The 16,063-nt window shown below is 39.9% G+C and overlaps 1 protein-coding gene across 5 annotated transcripts in view; it reads right to left on the bottom strand.

Moving 5' to 3' along the window:
- Nucleotides 1–409: 409 nt before the first annotated feature.
- The window catches only part of LOC139751979 (uncharacterized), a 76,572-nt gene continuing 60,918 nt past the window's right edge, over nucleotides 410–16,063 (bottom strand). For 3 of the 5 annotated variants that reach the window (XM_071667724.1, XM_071667726.1, XM_071667728.1), the window contains 2 exons: nucleotides 6,683–6,834; nucleotides 410–3,358 (listed from right to left, as the gene is read on the bottom strand). In XM_071667724.1, the coding sequence (XP_071523825.1) occupies nucleotides 3,308–3,358; nucleotides 6,683–6,834 (203 nt within the window). In that variant the 3' untranslated portion in view covers nucleotides 410–3,307. The remainder of the gene's footprint in view (nucleotides 3,359–6,682; nucleotides 6,835–16,063) is intronic. The other 2 variants (XM_071667725.1, XM_071667727.1) reach the window with 2 other exon arrangements.

Raw genomic sequence — 16,063 nt, 5'->3', positions numbered from 1 at the left:
CCTTTCTATCTCACCTGTATCTCTTTTCACAATTTCCTTCCCCCCATTCATTTCCAATTATTCTAGTCTAAATCTGATATCCTACCTCCTTGCAATAACTACAACAAACCCTTTATCCCCTTCTACCTACTCATTATTTCTCTTTAACTCTGTCCATCTTCTATTACACTTTGTCCTCCATTTTTTCAATAACCCTGTATCCTAAATCTTTCCAATAATTACTGATTCCCCCAAACTCCTCTTTCCCCTCTCTAGCAACTCCCATCTAACCATCTAACCTTCTCTGCTTGAAATACTGAAAGATATGCTTCAAATTCTGCCTGCGGCATCTGAAACTGACCTTAGCCAGTACTGCTCATGTTAATCCAAGACATGGGCCTAAAATAGGCAGGATAATGAAAATTAAGGCTACTGAATGTCCTGGTAATACAGTAAGCAAAATATATGAGACAAGTGTAACTCCATCACATTGCATAAGTTATAATTATTAACAAAGGTACAGTATAACAAGTGCAGGATCATCACAAATCAAGTGATATATCAACAACTAGTGGTGACTCAATGACAAATGACAAATGATGTACATGATAACTAGAATTTTCTTCAGGTGCAGATACACAGAAAGATGGCTGAAAAATACAGTCAGAAGTAGCATCACAGTATGACTTCAAATCCTTCCCAGTCTTGCTAAATAAATCAGTGACAGGCCAACAGCATGCTTGATGAAAGAATGTATTCTAATTTGCTCTCAACCAATCCCAATCCAACTGGGAAATGTTTACAAACTGTTCAAAAGTTTAGAGCTCTCAATGATCTAACTTTTCTTTTGTAGATTACTCTATTTATAAGAGTAATAAATAAATTCACTAAATAAAGTTAGCTTTATGCTATCTTACTTTTTACAAGTCGGTCTATTTCAGTATTATACATAAGTTTCAATTTGTCAAAATCAAATGTAAGGTAGGCAGTATTCAGTCACTCTACATACATTATCTACTTTTTTTAAGTAATACAGAGATAAATACTTAAAAGAAACTTTGCGAGGTTGGAAGAAATAATGGGATTACACTCCACAAGCCCGTCATTGTGGATAACTGACAACAAAAATCTGAATAAACAGCATTTCATATGGCATATACAAGTGCAACTTAAAAAATGTGGTATTATCATTGACAATGATGATAGTGTTTACCATTTTGACTGTTTTTAAAAACGTCTAAATGTTCACAGCCAACAGAGCACACTAAATAGGAACTCATTATTAGGTGTTATGTCATTATTTCTCTGTCTGTACGCTTGTTTCAACTGTAAAAGAAATCTGATCATATTTACTTATTTCTGCATCAACAACCCTTTTTATGGGGCTCCTGCAGTGCCCTAGAAGCCAGCAACATCTCATGCATTAGTTAAGAAATGTGATATGCGTTTGTCTTGATGGAGAGACTGCAGAGTAGATAAGGCTAAGATGTCCTATGTTCTGTGTCTTCAGTTTTACAACTGCATCTTAAGCACGATAGTCCTGTGATATGTTAAAGTTTGTAATGATGAAGAGATGGGTGGTGTCCTGAGTCTAGACGAGAAAATGTAATTCATACATGCCTGGGCCTGGGGAGTGTATTTTCAAACGAATATATGTCTGGCAGAATTATGTTAATACTATGCTGGATATTTTCTGGCAATTGTTGAGACAATGTTGTGTGTGCTGTGGGCAGTGGACTTTGTGAGTAAAATTTGCTGATGAGTAATACAAAGATTCACTATTTATGTGTGAGTGGAGTTGGTGAATGGTCACAAATTCAGTTGACTGGGAGGAGGTTAAAACTATTACAATGAACTGGGTGCCCTGAATCTTGTGGTGGAATTGTATTATAGCATTTTTGTTTCACTGTGGTGGTGCAGAATAACAGTACTTGCCAAGCAGCTTGTAACCGTTTTGAATCATATGTTATACGTGGTTTGTACTTCTGTTATGCTTGCTTATAAAAAGCTGGGTAACCAAGAAGGTAAGGCATAATTTAAGGCATAATCTATGATGTTGTGGATGAGCTGTTTGTAAAGGATACTAAAGGATTCTTTCTTTTGTCCAGCTGATGCTAGTTAATGATCTGATGGCATATAACTCATTAGCGGTCCTTGTGCCAATTAAGGTGATGTGGATAGCTAATGTCATATGGGTGTCTATGTGATACATGGTATGACTGGTGTTCAGCTGAGTGGGAGCAGTTGATAATTCAAGGCATTAGGAGGGAGCAGGTAGGATACATGTCTTTCAAGAGTTAAGAAGAAGAATGTCTGTTTTGAGAAAACCAGTCTTCTAAATGTGAATTTTAGTATTGTATATTTGTTGTTGCTTGTGTGCTGTAAAATAATTGTGAGGCTGTCTGTCCTGCATATAAGAAAAATTTCATGCTGTAGTTTTTAGGGGCAGAGGGAGGTTATGTAAGAAGAGAGTTTTTAATAAAGTTCTACTTTTCAACATGCTTCTTGAAACTATAAAAGAGAAAAAAAAGCTCTTTCTCTTCAGTTTGTGACTGGTTTAGCTTGAACTGCCTGCTGCACATGAAAATATTCATGTAGTTTAGTGACTAACTACTGCCAAATACATAATGATGCTGAGACACTGTGAGCATGAACACCAAACTCTTCCACATTTTTAATCCTAAACAAATTAATAAACAAAAATTATGATGATAGGCTACAAGAAAAATATATAGATATCATAACAGAAAAAGTCTGATGATTTGGACTGGCAGTTGGTAGCCTTCGAGAATCTATAAACCCTTCCATATATATTACAATATTCCCAGCCCCATGATGTCAGATATTTGGTGCAACATATACTGAAATATTTTGTGTTAGGGGAAAAATATGTGACTGTGGGTTACCTGTGTTTCCTGGATAATGATTATGAACTTCTAATGAGGGGCAATGTATGTACACTAACTATGGGCCCTGCTGAATTTAAGTAAAGCTACAGTGTCCTTTACATTATATATATTTAAATGTTTATAATTTTCTACCTAAGCAGTTTTAGAAACTAAACAGGTCTAACTTTTATACAGTATACTCTCTATCATTTAAATATGACTCAAGGTATGAACCAAACTACAGATACCTGAAGGTAGAAAATATGAACTGTCTTTTGCATATTGGGAAGATTTCTTACAGCAAGTAGGCCATCAACAAGATATTTAACAGGAATAAGCAGCACAGAATCAAAGCAAGATGGCAGCTTGATCACGTACACAGCAAGACGTGGTCTGTTGCTGCAGCAGCCCTGATAATTGTGACTACTTGCAACAGTCACTCACAGGAAAGGGTTGTAAGAAGTTCCACTGGAAGGCATCTGAGGGGTAGCCTGAAAAATAAGGAACATTATGAGCTTTGACTTATAATTCAAAGTGATAAATTAGTTAGTTTACAAAAATTACATTTGATTCATACACATTCCATCTTGATTCACAAAAAATCACACTCAGTTCACATACAAATAATCCTTTCTTATGTGCTCATTTATCTATCTATCTATATCTCTGATGTCTGCTCCAATAGGAACTCCCTCAAGGGGGTGGCCACGGCAAGAGAGTCTCAAAAACTAGAGAACTCCAGTGCCACTTCTTAGCCTTTAATGCCTCACCCTTAACAGGCCACTGCCAGAGGGCAACTCTAGCACAGTGTTTGTGAAGGCTCCTACCTAATGTTCCTATTGACTACTACCTAACACTCCTACCAACTGCTTCTACCTAATGCTCCTGCCTAAATATTCCAACCTATAACTTCTAGCTACTGCTCCTACCATTCTGCCAAAAGGCAGAGTTAGTGCACAGTGCTCACTGCAGGAAAACCTAGAGTTACAAAGAATGAGCTGTGTGAGTTAAGTATGGTCAGGTGTTATGTATAAGGAGAGATTGTATGTTTGTAGATAAAATGCCAGTAGTCCAGGTGTGGGTGAGGTAGAAAGAAAAGACAGCATTTTGGGTCAGAGGAGTGCAACTTAAAAACCACTAAAGCGCTGGTGCACTACGCAGCGTCACTTCTGCTTGTGATACCCAGGCAGGAAGTACAGGTACTACACTTCCCTGATTGTTGTACAATCATTACAACTAACATACAAATTACAAACATAATCCTACATGTTCTTTAAACTGCTTCCCTTTTTAGAACTCAACAAAGTTGTTGTCGGCAAGTCTCTGAAATCACTATTCTCTATCATATACATGTCAGCGATTGCAAAGCTTCAATTGGTTCTTTCTACTATACACCTCATTCACATGATTTTCTTTTAATCATTCCTTCCCCATCAGATACAAACTTTTCTTTCCAACAGTGAAACTTTATAATCAGTTCATAAATCTGGTATTCAATTATTCATATATGTATACTTCTAGAGCCATCATTTAAATCATTTAAATCACCACCATCATCAGTTTATTCAAATTACTTTCACTTTCTAAAAGTTTTTTAAAATGCAACCTTCTTGCTTCAATTTGGAGTCTCATTCAATTTCCCCTTCTCATATTAATGTTATTTGAGTCTGCAACTCTAGCCCTGACTCATCAAAGAGACTCATATCACTTACTACACTTTTACTAACTTTTAATATGCATTTTACAGTATTCATGCATACACAAAGAATTTTACTGGATGAGGGGGGAGGTTGAGAGGCAAGCTTCTAAATGGGAATCTGGAAAAAGGCTTTGACAATAAAGGAAAAACTGAAACTATAGGTACTAAATTTTCTTATCTCAAAAGAGAAAAGGCAAATTTCTAAATATTCTACAAAATGCTTACCTACATCTTCCTATTACTTTAAGGGATAATTACTAATAACGAAACCTCAAAGGATTTGAGGATGTTTCCAGATTATCAGCAATGAAGCCTCACAGGCATGTAATTAACTATTTGTACTGTATGGAGAGGGATTTTTACATCCATGAGTCCCCATCTCTTGAACATTCTCTACTATCATAGAACTTCTTAAATCTATTTATGTTATCCACATAAACCATATCCTCAGTCATTCTTTTGTATTCATCCATGATTCATATACTATTAAAGTAATTATCAGAATAATTCTTTTAAGCAAGTTTCTTATTCAGTTTCATGTTATGTCTTCTGATTGCTTTACCCCATCTCTCAAAGAATTATTCACTGTCCACTTCATTAATCAGTTTTAAAAACTTAAAAGGTTGTGATCAGGTCACCCTTCACTCTTCCTTCTTCTAAAGTGGGTAAATGTAAAGGCTCCAGCCCTTCCATGTAACTCAGCTCTCTTAATTCTGGTACATCTTTGTTGTCCTCCTCCTTACCTTCTCTATCAACTTTTAGTGCTTCTTTAGGTAAGGTGACCAAAACCAAGAAGCATATTCTAGTTTTGTAGGATATAAATAGCTTACTGAACATTTCCTTGTCCATAAATCTGATATTTGTTAAAAGACAGTTTGTCTCCTTCACTACTCTTCTGGCTATAGTTTAGGGATAATATCAACTCACATATTAAATCGTGAAGAAGCTAGGTAATAATCATATAAGACCTTTCAATATGCCCCATCCTTAACACTTTTCATCTGCTTGGATTGGATTCTGTCCAGGTCTGTTTGTAATCTTGTGCAATCCTCCTTGCTTTTCACTTCCCTCGCAACCTTTGCATTGCCTGCAAACATTTTCATGAGCGAGTCCATACCTTCAGGCAAGTCATTTACACAAATCAAGAGGAGAAATGGTCCCAGAATAGAGCTGTGTGGCACTGCCACTCACCTTGATCCATATGGAGAAGGCTCCTATGATATATGCACTCTGTTCCCTCCGATCAAGATAATCTTTTATTCATCAAAGGGACTTCCTCTATCCAGCTCCTTAATCAGCCTCCATGCAGGACAGTGTAAAACATTTTCAAGCAATCCAGATACAAGCAATCCATCCAATCTTCCCTTCTGTCTCAGAGCTCAATTTCTTGCAGAAATCTAGGTGTGTGTGTGTCTGTGTAATCATCTATTTATCTACCATACTGTATAGGGAGGGAGTTCACACCTGTTGGGCCCCATCTCCTGATAACTCTTTATTATCATAAAACTTTTTAGATTCCTGTATGCTGTCTGTGGGTGCAATTCCCTATTTCTATCAAACGGGAAGGGAGTTTTACACTTTGAAAGTGAGCATGTGTGCATGTGCAAGTGTGCATGTGTGTGTGTGTGTGTGCAAGTGTGCATGTAAATACTACTTGTGTGTTACAGGGAGTGAGTTTTCCACTCATGTTGCCCCACCTCTTAACCTTATATATATATGTACCAGGTCTCTACTTCTATGAACGTAAAGACACACACACACACACGATGTGTTTCTTTGTGTGTGTGTGCAAAGCACTGATTGGAGGAAAACCACCCATGCAGTCCCATTAATAAACTGAATCACCTCCCATTCCTGTTCAGGTTTAGACCACTTCTGCCTACATTAGCAACTATATCTTTTCTTGGTGTAACACCGACTAAAACCTCACTAGACATCAATCATCACATAACAAAAGCATGCCTGACTTTAATATGATCTTGAATACTTCACACCTTAAAACTCTACACACAATTATGCCCAAAGGTTTAAACATTCAAAGTAAGTCTGAATAACAAAGCAGGTAGAACAAGTAAAAACCACTTGATGACATTCCATTAAACAAGACAAGACTCACCATGAATGGATTTGCAGTTCCATTGCTGGTCATCCACTGCAGTTTTGAGTTTTGTGGATGCTGGCTGAAGTTAGCCCATGCACCATTATTAGTTGATGATGTGCCATTCAATGGTGCACTGTTGCCAAACTGGTTAAAGTTTGGGTCAGGCGCTAGAAAAAAAATATATCATGTACAGTATTACTGACAACTCAAGCTACAAATCTGGTAATAATCTTCAAAACACTAGTTTCTGTTTCAACAACATCAACAGACAGATACCTCAATATATTCTATATAATGATAAAGAGCTGGAAAAAATGCATCGACATAGTCTGGCCTTAAAAATGGCTGACTTTGCCTGGCTTCATAAATATAATGGAACGAACACTATGAGCCATGAAGGATTATAATACAATGTGTATTCAGATTCAATAGTTTTGGATACTGACAGGCAATGCCTTTCAGATCTTAACTAACTTTCTATCTTCCTAACCTACCTCTTCCCTACACAGATGTCAACATTTGATGGGGTTACATTCCAATCAACCCATTCTAAGTTGAAAATACATTTAATACTGTACATTTAACCTACCGTACATCATAGCTTAGTATAGCCTTCCTTAAATATTCTCAAAACACTTATATTAGCCTACAGTTGGGCAGCGGATGGAACCATGGAAGCGGAAGTGAATCATAGGGTGGGGGAGGGGGCGAAAATCCTGGGAGCCTGGAAGAATGTGTGGAAGTCGAGAACATTATCTCGGAAAGTAAAAATGGCTATGTTTGAAAGAATAGTGGTTCCAACAATGTTGTATGGTTGTGAGGCGTGGGCTATGGATAGAATTGTGCGCAGGAGGGTGGATGTTTTGGAAATGAGATGTTTGAGGACAATGTGTGGTGTGAGGTGGTTTGATCGAGTAAGTAATGTAAGGGTAAGAGAGATATGTGGAAATAAAAAGAGCGTGGTTGAGATAGCAGAAGAGGGTGTTTTGAAATGGTTTGGGCACATGGAGAGAATGAGTGAGGAAAGATTGACCAAGAGGATATATGTGTCGGAGGTGGAGGGAACGAGGAGAAGTGGGAAACCAAATTGGAGGTGGAAAGATGGAGTGAAAAAGATTTTCAGTGATTGGGGCCTGAACATGCAGGAGGGTGAAAGGCGGGCAAGGAAAAGAGAGAATTGGATCGATGTGGTATGCCGGGGTTGACGTGCTGTCAGTGGATTGAATCAGGGCATGTGAAGCGTCTGGGGTAAACCATGGAAAGTTGTGTGGGGCCTGGATGTGGAAAGGGAGCTGTGGTTTCGGGCATTATTGCATGACAGCTAGAGACTAAGTGTGAACGAATGTGGCCTTTGTTGTCTTTTCCTAGCGCTACCTCGCACACATGAGGGGAGAGGGGGATGGTATTCCATGCGTGGCGAGGTGGCGATGGGAATGAATAAAGGCAGACAGTGTGAATTGTGTGCATGGGTATATATATATGTGTCTGTATGTTATATATGTGTACATTGAGACGTACAGGTATGTATATTTGCGTGTGTGGACGTGTATGTATATACATGTGTATGGGGGTGGGTTGGGCCATTTCTTTCGCCTGTTTCCTTGCGCTACCTCGCAAACGCGGGAGACAGCGACAAAGCAATATACAAAAATAAAATACATTCATTCATTTATTTATTCATTTTGCTTTGTCGCTGTCTCCCGCATTTGCGAGGTAGCGCAAGGAAACAGACGAAAGAAATGGCACAACCCACCCCCATACACAATGTACACACACACACGCCCACACACACAAATATACATACCTATACATCTCAATGTACACATATATATACACACACAGACACATACATATATACCCATGCACACAATTCACACTGTCTGCCCCTATTCATTCCCATCGCCACCTTGCCATACATGGAATACCATCCCCCTCCCCCCTCATGTGTGCGAGGTAGCACTAGGAAAAGACAACAAAGGCCCCATTCGTTCACACTCAGTCTCCAGCTGTCACGCAATAATGCCCGAAACCATAGCTCCCTTTCCACATCCAGGCCCCACACAACTTTCCATGGTTTACCCCAGACGCTTCATATGCCCTGATTCAATCCACTGACAGCACGTCAACCCCGGTATACCACATCGATCCAATTCACTCTATTCCTTGCCCACCTTTCACCCTCCTGCATGTTCAGGCCCCGATCACTGAAAATCTTTTTCACTCCATCTTTCCACCTCCAATTTGGTCTCCCTCTTCTCCTCGTTCCCTCCACCTCCGACACATATATCCTCTTGGTCAATCATTCCTCACTCATTCTCTCCATGTGCCCAAACCACTTCAAAACACCCTCTTCTGCTCTCTCAACCACGCTCTTTTTATTTCCACACATCTCTCTTACCCTTACATTACTTACTCGATCAAACCACCTCACACCACACATTGTCCTCAAACATCTCATTTCCAGCACATCCACCCTCCTGCGCACAACTCTATCCATAGCCCACGCCTCGCAACCATACAACATTGTTGGAACCACTATTCCTTCAAACATACCAATTTTTGCTTTCCGAGGTAATGTTCTCGACTTCCACACATTCTTCAGGCCTATTTTATAATCAAGTTTTTCTTTCCTGTGAGCTTTCTTGGTGCTTCAGGTACAACTTCATGTTGGGCAATTCTTTAATTTCATCTCAAGAGTAACTGCCTTCCTCTCACTAGAGGCAGGAGACACAGGTGGACATTCTGTAAACATTATGAGATGCAAAAACACAAAACACACACACACACACATAAAAAGCTGGCAACTCAGTACATTGTAGAGTAACGGTTATAACACTCATGATCCTGTGGCTGACTGGAAGCTATGGCTCACTGCTGCTGCGCAGCATCACAAGAAAGTATCATATCACATATCTCTAGCCTGGAAAAAGATCAAAATTCAAAGAATGGGTTCTACTGAATGCGTATCTCTAATGCATCATCGTAAAGTAAAAAAATCGTAAGTCAGGGAGCATCTGTATATCCTTCCTAAGCTACACCTTCCGCACCTAACTTTCCTATGCTATGCCTTCCCCATCTAGTCTTCCTAACCTATGCCTTCTCATTTACCTTTCCTATGCTATGCTTTCCCATCTAGTTTTTCTTTAGCTATGCCCTCCCTATTCAGTTTTCCTAAGCTATGCCTTTCCCATCTAGTCTTTCCATAGTCTTCCTAAGCTGTGCCTTTCTCATCTAGTCTTGCTAATCTCTGCCTTCTCAATCTAGTCTTCTTCCTCATCCACTTCACAAAAGGGACTGAAAGATGTGAACAAAAAAAGAGTATTCAAGATAATTCTAGGTTCCTTGCACAACAACCACAACATTCTTGATAAGCTGATCATCAAAACTCTATACATAATCTTAAATCCCTCTTACACCACTTACCATGAGGTTTTTAACATACTGATCCTCAACACCCTCTACAACCATACAATGGGACCTTATTCTACAGTTGAGGAGGCTGCAGCTGTAACAATTTTGCCAATGTCAATTCCCGTCATCTAAAATCCCTTGCCTCCTGTATGTACACCAGTATCAAAACTGTACCAATCTCAAATAAGTTAAAACAGATCACTACAAAATCAGCCCCAGCCCCATAACTGTAAAAGTATCAACAATTACCTTTTCCCACCTCTGAACTATATCTGAATGAAGATTGCCCCCCTATCACACACAGCTGTTGCTGAATTGATTTTCTCAGAATATTTTCATCCTCTTTTAGCAGTCAATTCTATTAACCATCAGTTATCATCATAAGGAAAAGCTCTACAATATCATACCACAAGTGCTTTAAGTATCATAAACCAAATGAAACATCTGCTGAAGAATCCTGAAGGATGGTTTGGCCACTACATTTATAAAGGGGTATCACTTACTCTAAAAATACAGATTAAGTTAAATGAATGAGGGTTGTCATATCATAAATAACAGAAACACTAGAAATACAGAAATAAAAAAGAAAGGGTAAATATAATGAAAAACAAAAGGCAGAAAAATTGGCCTGCATTCATGTTTGAAGAACTTTGCACACAATGAGACTTAGCAACATGCCATTAGAGGTGGCACTAAAATATAAATGTGGCTAAAGGAAAAAGATCATCAATAAGAGAAAAAGCAAGCTGTTTAAAGCATACCTGAAGAGGTAAATATAACCAACTTGCCTACTGCCTTAACAAACATTTGCAATTCTTGGCAAGCATGAGGTAACAGTCTGGATCAAACTGAGACATGAGATGCAAATGTTTTAAACAAACTTTACATCTTCAAGAGTATGAATTCTTTAGACATGGCCTAAAAACAATGAAAACAATGTCCTACCACAAGAGGATGAGAGGGGAATATGATCTGGACAAGGCTTTAACTGCTGTAAGGCTGTAACTTAAAATCTTTTCCTGTACAGTGCCAGTTCTACACAGACCTGCTTTGATGTGAAAATATTACAGTACCCTTATTAGCTTTCTGTAAGTCATTGGTATAAAGATGACATCCTAATTCAGCATTTTCAATCCATTGTGAGGTTCTCATAACAACACTGTATATCTAAAATAAAATCATGCTCAATGTCTTGAGTTCCTTATATCATCACTGAATATTCTTAAACACAACATACATATATAGGTTAGGTTAGGATTGGCGGAATGCGTGCATAGTGCCACTGTACAAAGGCAAAGGGGATAAGAGTGAGTGCTCAAATTACAGAGGTATAAGTTTGTTGAGTATTCCTGGTAAATTTTTTTTTCTTTTTTTTTTTTTTTGCCGCTGTCTCCCGCGTTTGCGAGGTAGCGCAAGGAAACAGACGAAAGAAATGGCCCAACCCACCCCCATACACATGCCTTGATTCAATCCACTGACAGCACGTCAACCCTGGTATACCACATCGCTCCAATTCACTCTATTCTTTGCCCTCCTTTCACCCTCCTGCATGTTCAGGCCCCGATCACACAAAATCTTTTTCACTCCATCTTTCCACCTCCAATTTGGTCTCCCTCTTCTCCTCGTTCCCTCCACCTCCGACACGTATATCCTCTTGGTCAATCTTTCCTCGCTCATTCTCTCCATGTGACCAAACCATTTCAAAACACCCTCTTCTGCTCTCTCAACCACGCTCTTTTTATTTCCACACATCTCTCTTACCCTTACGTTACTTACTCGATCAAACCACCTCACACCACACAATGTCCTCAAACATCTCATTTCCAGCACATCCATCCTCCTGCGCACAACTCTATCCATAGTCCACGCCTCGCAACCATACAACATTGTTGGAACCACTATTCCTTCAAACATACCCATTTTTGCTTTCCGAGATAATGTTCTCGACTTCCACACATTCTTCAAGGCTCCCAGAATTTTCACCCCCTCCCCCACCCTATGATCCACTTCCGCTTCCATGGTTCTATCCGCTGCCAGATCCACTCCCAGATATCTAAAACACTTCACTTCCTCCAGTTTTTCTCCATTCAAACTCACCTCCCAATTGACTTGACCCTCAACCCTACTGTACCTAATAACCTTGCTCTTATTCACATTTACTCTTAACTTTCTTCTTTCACACACTTTACCAACCTCAGTCACCAGCTTCTGCAGTTTCTCACATGAATCAGCCACCAGCGCTGTATCATCAGCGAACAACAACTGACTCACTTCCCAAGCTCTCTCATCCCCAACAGACTTCATACTTGCCCCTCTTTCCAAAACTCTTGCATTCACCTCTCTAACAACCCTATCCATAAACAAATTAAACAACCATGGAGACATCACACACCCCTGCCGCAAACCTACATTCACTGAGAACCAATCACTTTCCTCTCTTCCTACACGTACACATGCCTTACATGCTCAATAAAAACTTTTCACTGCTTCTAACAACTTGCCTCCCACTCCATATATTCTTAATATAAATGGTAAATTATATGGGAGGGTATTGATTGAGAGGGTGAAGGCAAGTACAGAGCATCAGATTGGGGAAGAGCAGTGTGGTTTCACAAGTGGTAGAGGATGTGTGGATCAGGTGTTTGCTTTGAAGAATGTATGTGAGAAATACTTAGAAAAGCAAATGGATTTGTATGTAGCATTTATGGATCTGGAGAAGGCATATGATAGAGTTGATAGAGATGCTCTGTGGAAGGTATTAAGAATATATGGTGTGGGAGGCAAGTTGTTAGAAGCAGTGAAAAGTTTTTATCGAGGATGTGAGGCATGTGTACGTGTAGGAAGAGAGGAAAGTGATTGGTTCTCAGTGAATGTAGGTTTGCGGTAGGGGTGTGTGATGTCTCCATGGCTGTTTAATTTGTTCATGGATGGGGTTGTTAGGGAGGTGAATGCAAGAGTTTTGGAAAGAGGGGCAAGTATGAAGTCTGTTGTGGATGAGAGAGCTTGGGAAGTGAGTCAGTTGTTGTTCGCTGATGACACAGCGCTGGTTGCTGATTCATGTGAGAAACTGCAGAAGCTGGTGACTGAGTTTGGTAAAGTGTGTGAAAGAAGAAAGTTAAGAGTAAATGTGAATAAGAGCAAGGTTATTAGGTACAGTAGGGTTGAGGGTCAAGTCAATTGGGAGGTAAGTTTGAATGGAGAAAAACTGGAGGAAGTAAAGTGTTTTAGATATCTGGGAGTGGATCTGGCAGCATATGGAACCATGGAAGCAGAAGTAAATCATAGGGTGGGGGAGGGGGCGAAAATCCTGGGAGCCTGGAAGAATGTGTGGAAGTCGAGAACATTACCTCGGAAAGCAAAAATGGGTATGTTTGAAGGAATAGTGGTTCCAACAATGTTGTATGGTTGCGAGGCGTGGGCTATGGATAGAGTTGTGCGCAGGAGGGTGGATGTGCTGGAAATGAGATGTTTGAGGACAATGTGTGGTGTGACGTGGTTTGATCGAGTAAGTAATGTAAGGGTAAGAGAGATGTGTGGAAATAAAATGAGCGTGGTTGAGAGAGCAGAAGAGGGTGTTTTGAAATGGTTTGGGCACATGGAGAGAATGAGTGAGGAATGATTGACCAAGAGGATATATGTGTCGGAGGTGGAGGGAACGAGGAGAAGTGGGAGACCAAATTGGAGGTGGAAAGATGGAGTGAAAAAGATTTTTAGTGATCGGGGCCTGAACATGCAGGAGGGTGAAAGGCGGGCAAGGAATAGAGTGAACTGGATCGATGTGGTATACCAGGGTTGACGTGCTGTCAATGGATTGAGTCAGGGCATGTGAAGCATCTGGGGTAAACCATGGAAAGTTCTGTGGGGCCTGGATGTGGAAAGGGAGCTGTGGTTTCGGGCATTATTGCATGACAGCTAGAGGCTGAGTGTGAACGAATGGGGCCTTTGTTGTCTTTTCCTAGCGCTACCTCGCAGACATGAGGGGGGAGGGGGATGGTATTCCATGTGCGGCGAGGTGGCGATGGGAATGAATAAAGGCAGACAGTGTGAATTGTGTGCATGGGTATATATGTATGTGTCTGTGTGTGTATATATATGTGTACATTGAGATGTATAGGTATGTATATTTGCGTGTGTGGATGTGTATGTATATACGTGTATGGGGGTGGGTTGGGCCATTTCTTTCGTCTGTTTCCTTGCGCTACCTCACAAATGTGGGAGACAGCGACAAAGCAAAAAATTAATAAATAAATACATATATAGCCGATACTCCCACATACATATCAAGAAAAAATGTAGCACAATCAGTGAACAATATAAACATCTGAAATGTCACTCTTTTTGCTATAATTGCTTCATAACTGATATAAAACAAATCAGCCCCCTAAGTGTGCTACGTTTACCAGGCCTATATCACATTCACACATGCTCTATGTTACCTTCAAATGAAACATGTTTGTGGTACATGCTCTATGTCTGAAACTAGCATACATGGACTACATTTGCACTAAACACACTACAACCTTTCTCTTCAAAGAAAGTGTACCATAATCACTGGAAGAGCATGAGGTTCATCATCAATGCCCCATTTTTATTTGCAAAAATTTCATGTTCACTCTACATGCTCTATGCTGGTAGCATGTAAACACAGGGTAACAAGTCACTATACTGTAAGCTATCTGATTCCTGCATTTCCCCTACCACTTCTATGTTGTTTACTTCATATACCTATGAATAGATGGGTTTCATAATGTTGCTATTGGTTGGTGAGAAGGCTGAAAAGATAAAATCTGATGGTGGCATGACTTACACAGTTATCTTAAATAGCTGGCAAAGGCACATACATGAAGAGATAGTAAACTTCAGATTAACTGACTATACATTTATACAGAAATCTATCCCTGGGGATAAGTGGGAAAGAATACTATCCATGTAGCTCCTGCATGTCCTGGAAGGCAATTATGAGGGGCAAGTGCACAGAATATATCTTCTTCTGTATCACCACTTTCAAAAGAGTGGAATGGATAAAGAAGCCTGTCAATTGTTCCTGATGCCAAATCACTATGGGGGGGATAAGGTGAATACATATGAAAACCAGAGGTGCAAGCGAGCCTGTATTGCTCCTCTAATCAATATGACCTGGGAGCCATACCAGATGTCAGATCAACATGAAATGAGGCAAACTGACCAAGGACAATCCATCACTCATTTCTATATAGTTCTTACTCATGTCACTCCATGACTTCTGACAAGAAGATATCTGGGAGTGGACATGGCAGCTAATGGAACCATGGAAGCGGAAGTGTCATAGGGTGGGAGTGAAGGATCTGGAAGCAGTGAAGAATGTGTGGAAAGAGATTGTCATCTGGGAGGGCAAAAATGGGTAAGTTTGGAGGAACAATACTCCCAACAATATTATACGGTACAACCCCTGCACCGTCCTCTTGACTTTCTGCTGCTTTCTCTTATACATATCCCAATCATTTGCACTCCTTCTCCATATGTACCGCCCATATGCCTTTCTTTTCTCTTTTACAAGCAACTTTATGTCTTCACCCACCACTCACTACCCTTTTTAATCTGCCAGTCTCCCACTTTTTGAAGGCCTCATGCATCTTTTGCACATGCCATCATTACTTCCTTCAATACCTTCCATCCCTCACCATCTTCCCTCACTTCATTTACTTTCGTCTTTTGCCATTCTAAACTCAAATCTCTCCTGGTACTTCTTTACAGAAGTCTCCTTTCCAAGCTCACTTACTCTCACATCTCTCTTCTCCCCAAAATTGTTTCCTCTATTTCAAAAACTACAGATGTTCAACCTCACTTTCACAAGATAAGTGATACGACATCCTACCAGCTGCCCCTCAAAGTATATTTAAATTCAAACATCACTCTTTAACTCGCCTATCAATCAATACATAACCTAACAATACTTGCTGACTATCGCTCTTACTACCATACATATACTTGCGCAAATCCCCCCTT

This window comes from Panulirus ornatus, chromosome 12 (genome assembly GCF_036320965.1).
Source record: "Panulirus ornatus isolate Po-2019 chromosome 12, ASM3632096v1, whole genome shotgun sequence".
NCBI lineage: Eukaryota > Metazoa > Arthropoda > Malacostraca > Decapoda > Palinuridae > Panulirus > Panulirus ornatus.
This window is presented reverse-complemented; position numbering and strand designations above follow the sequence as displayed.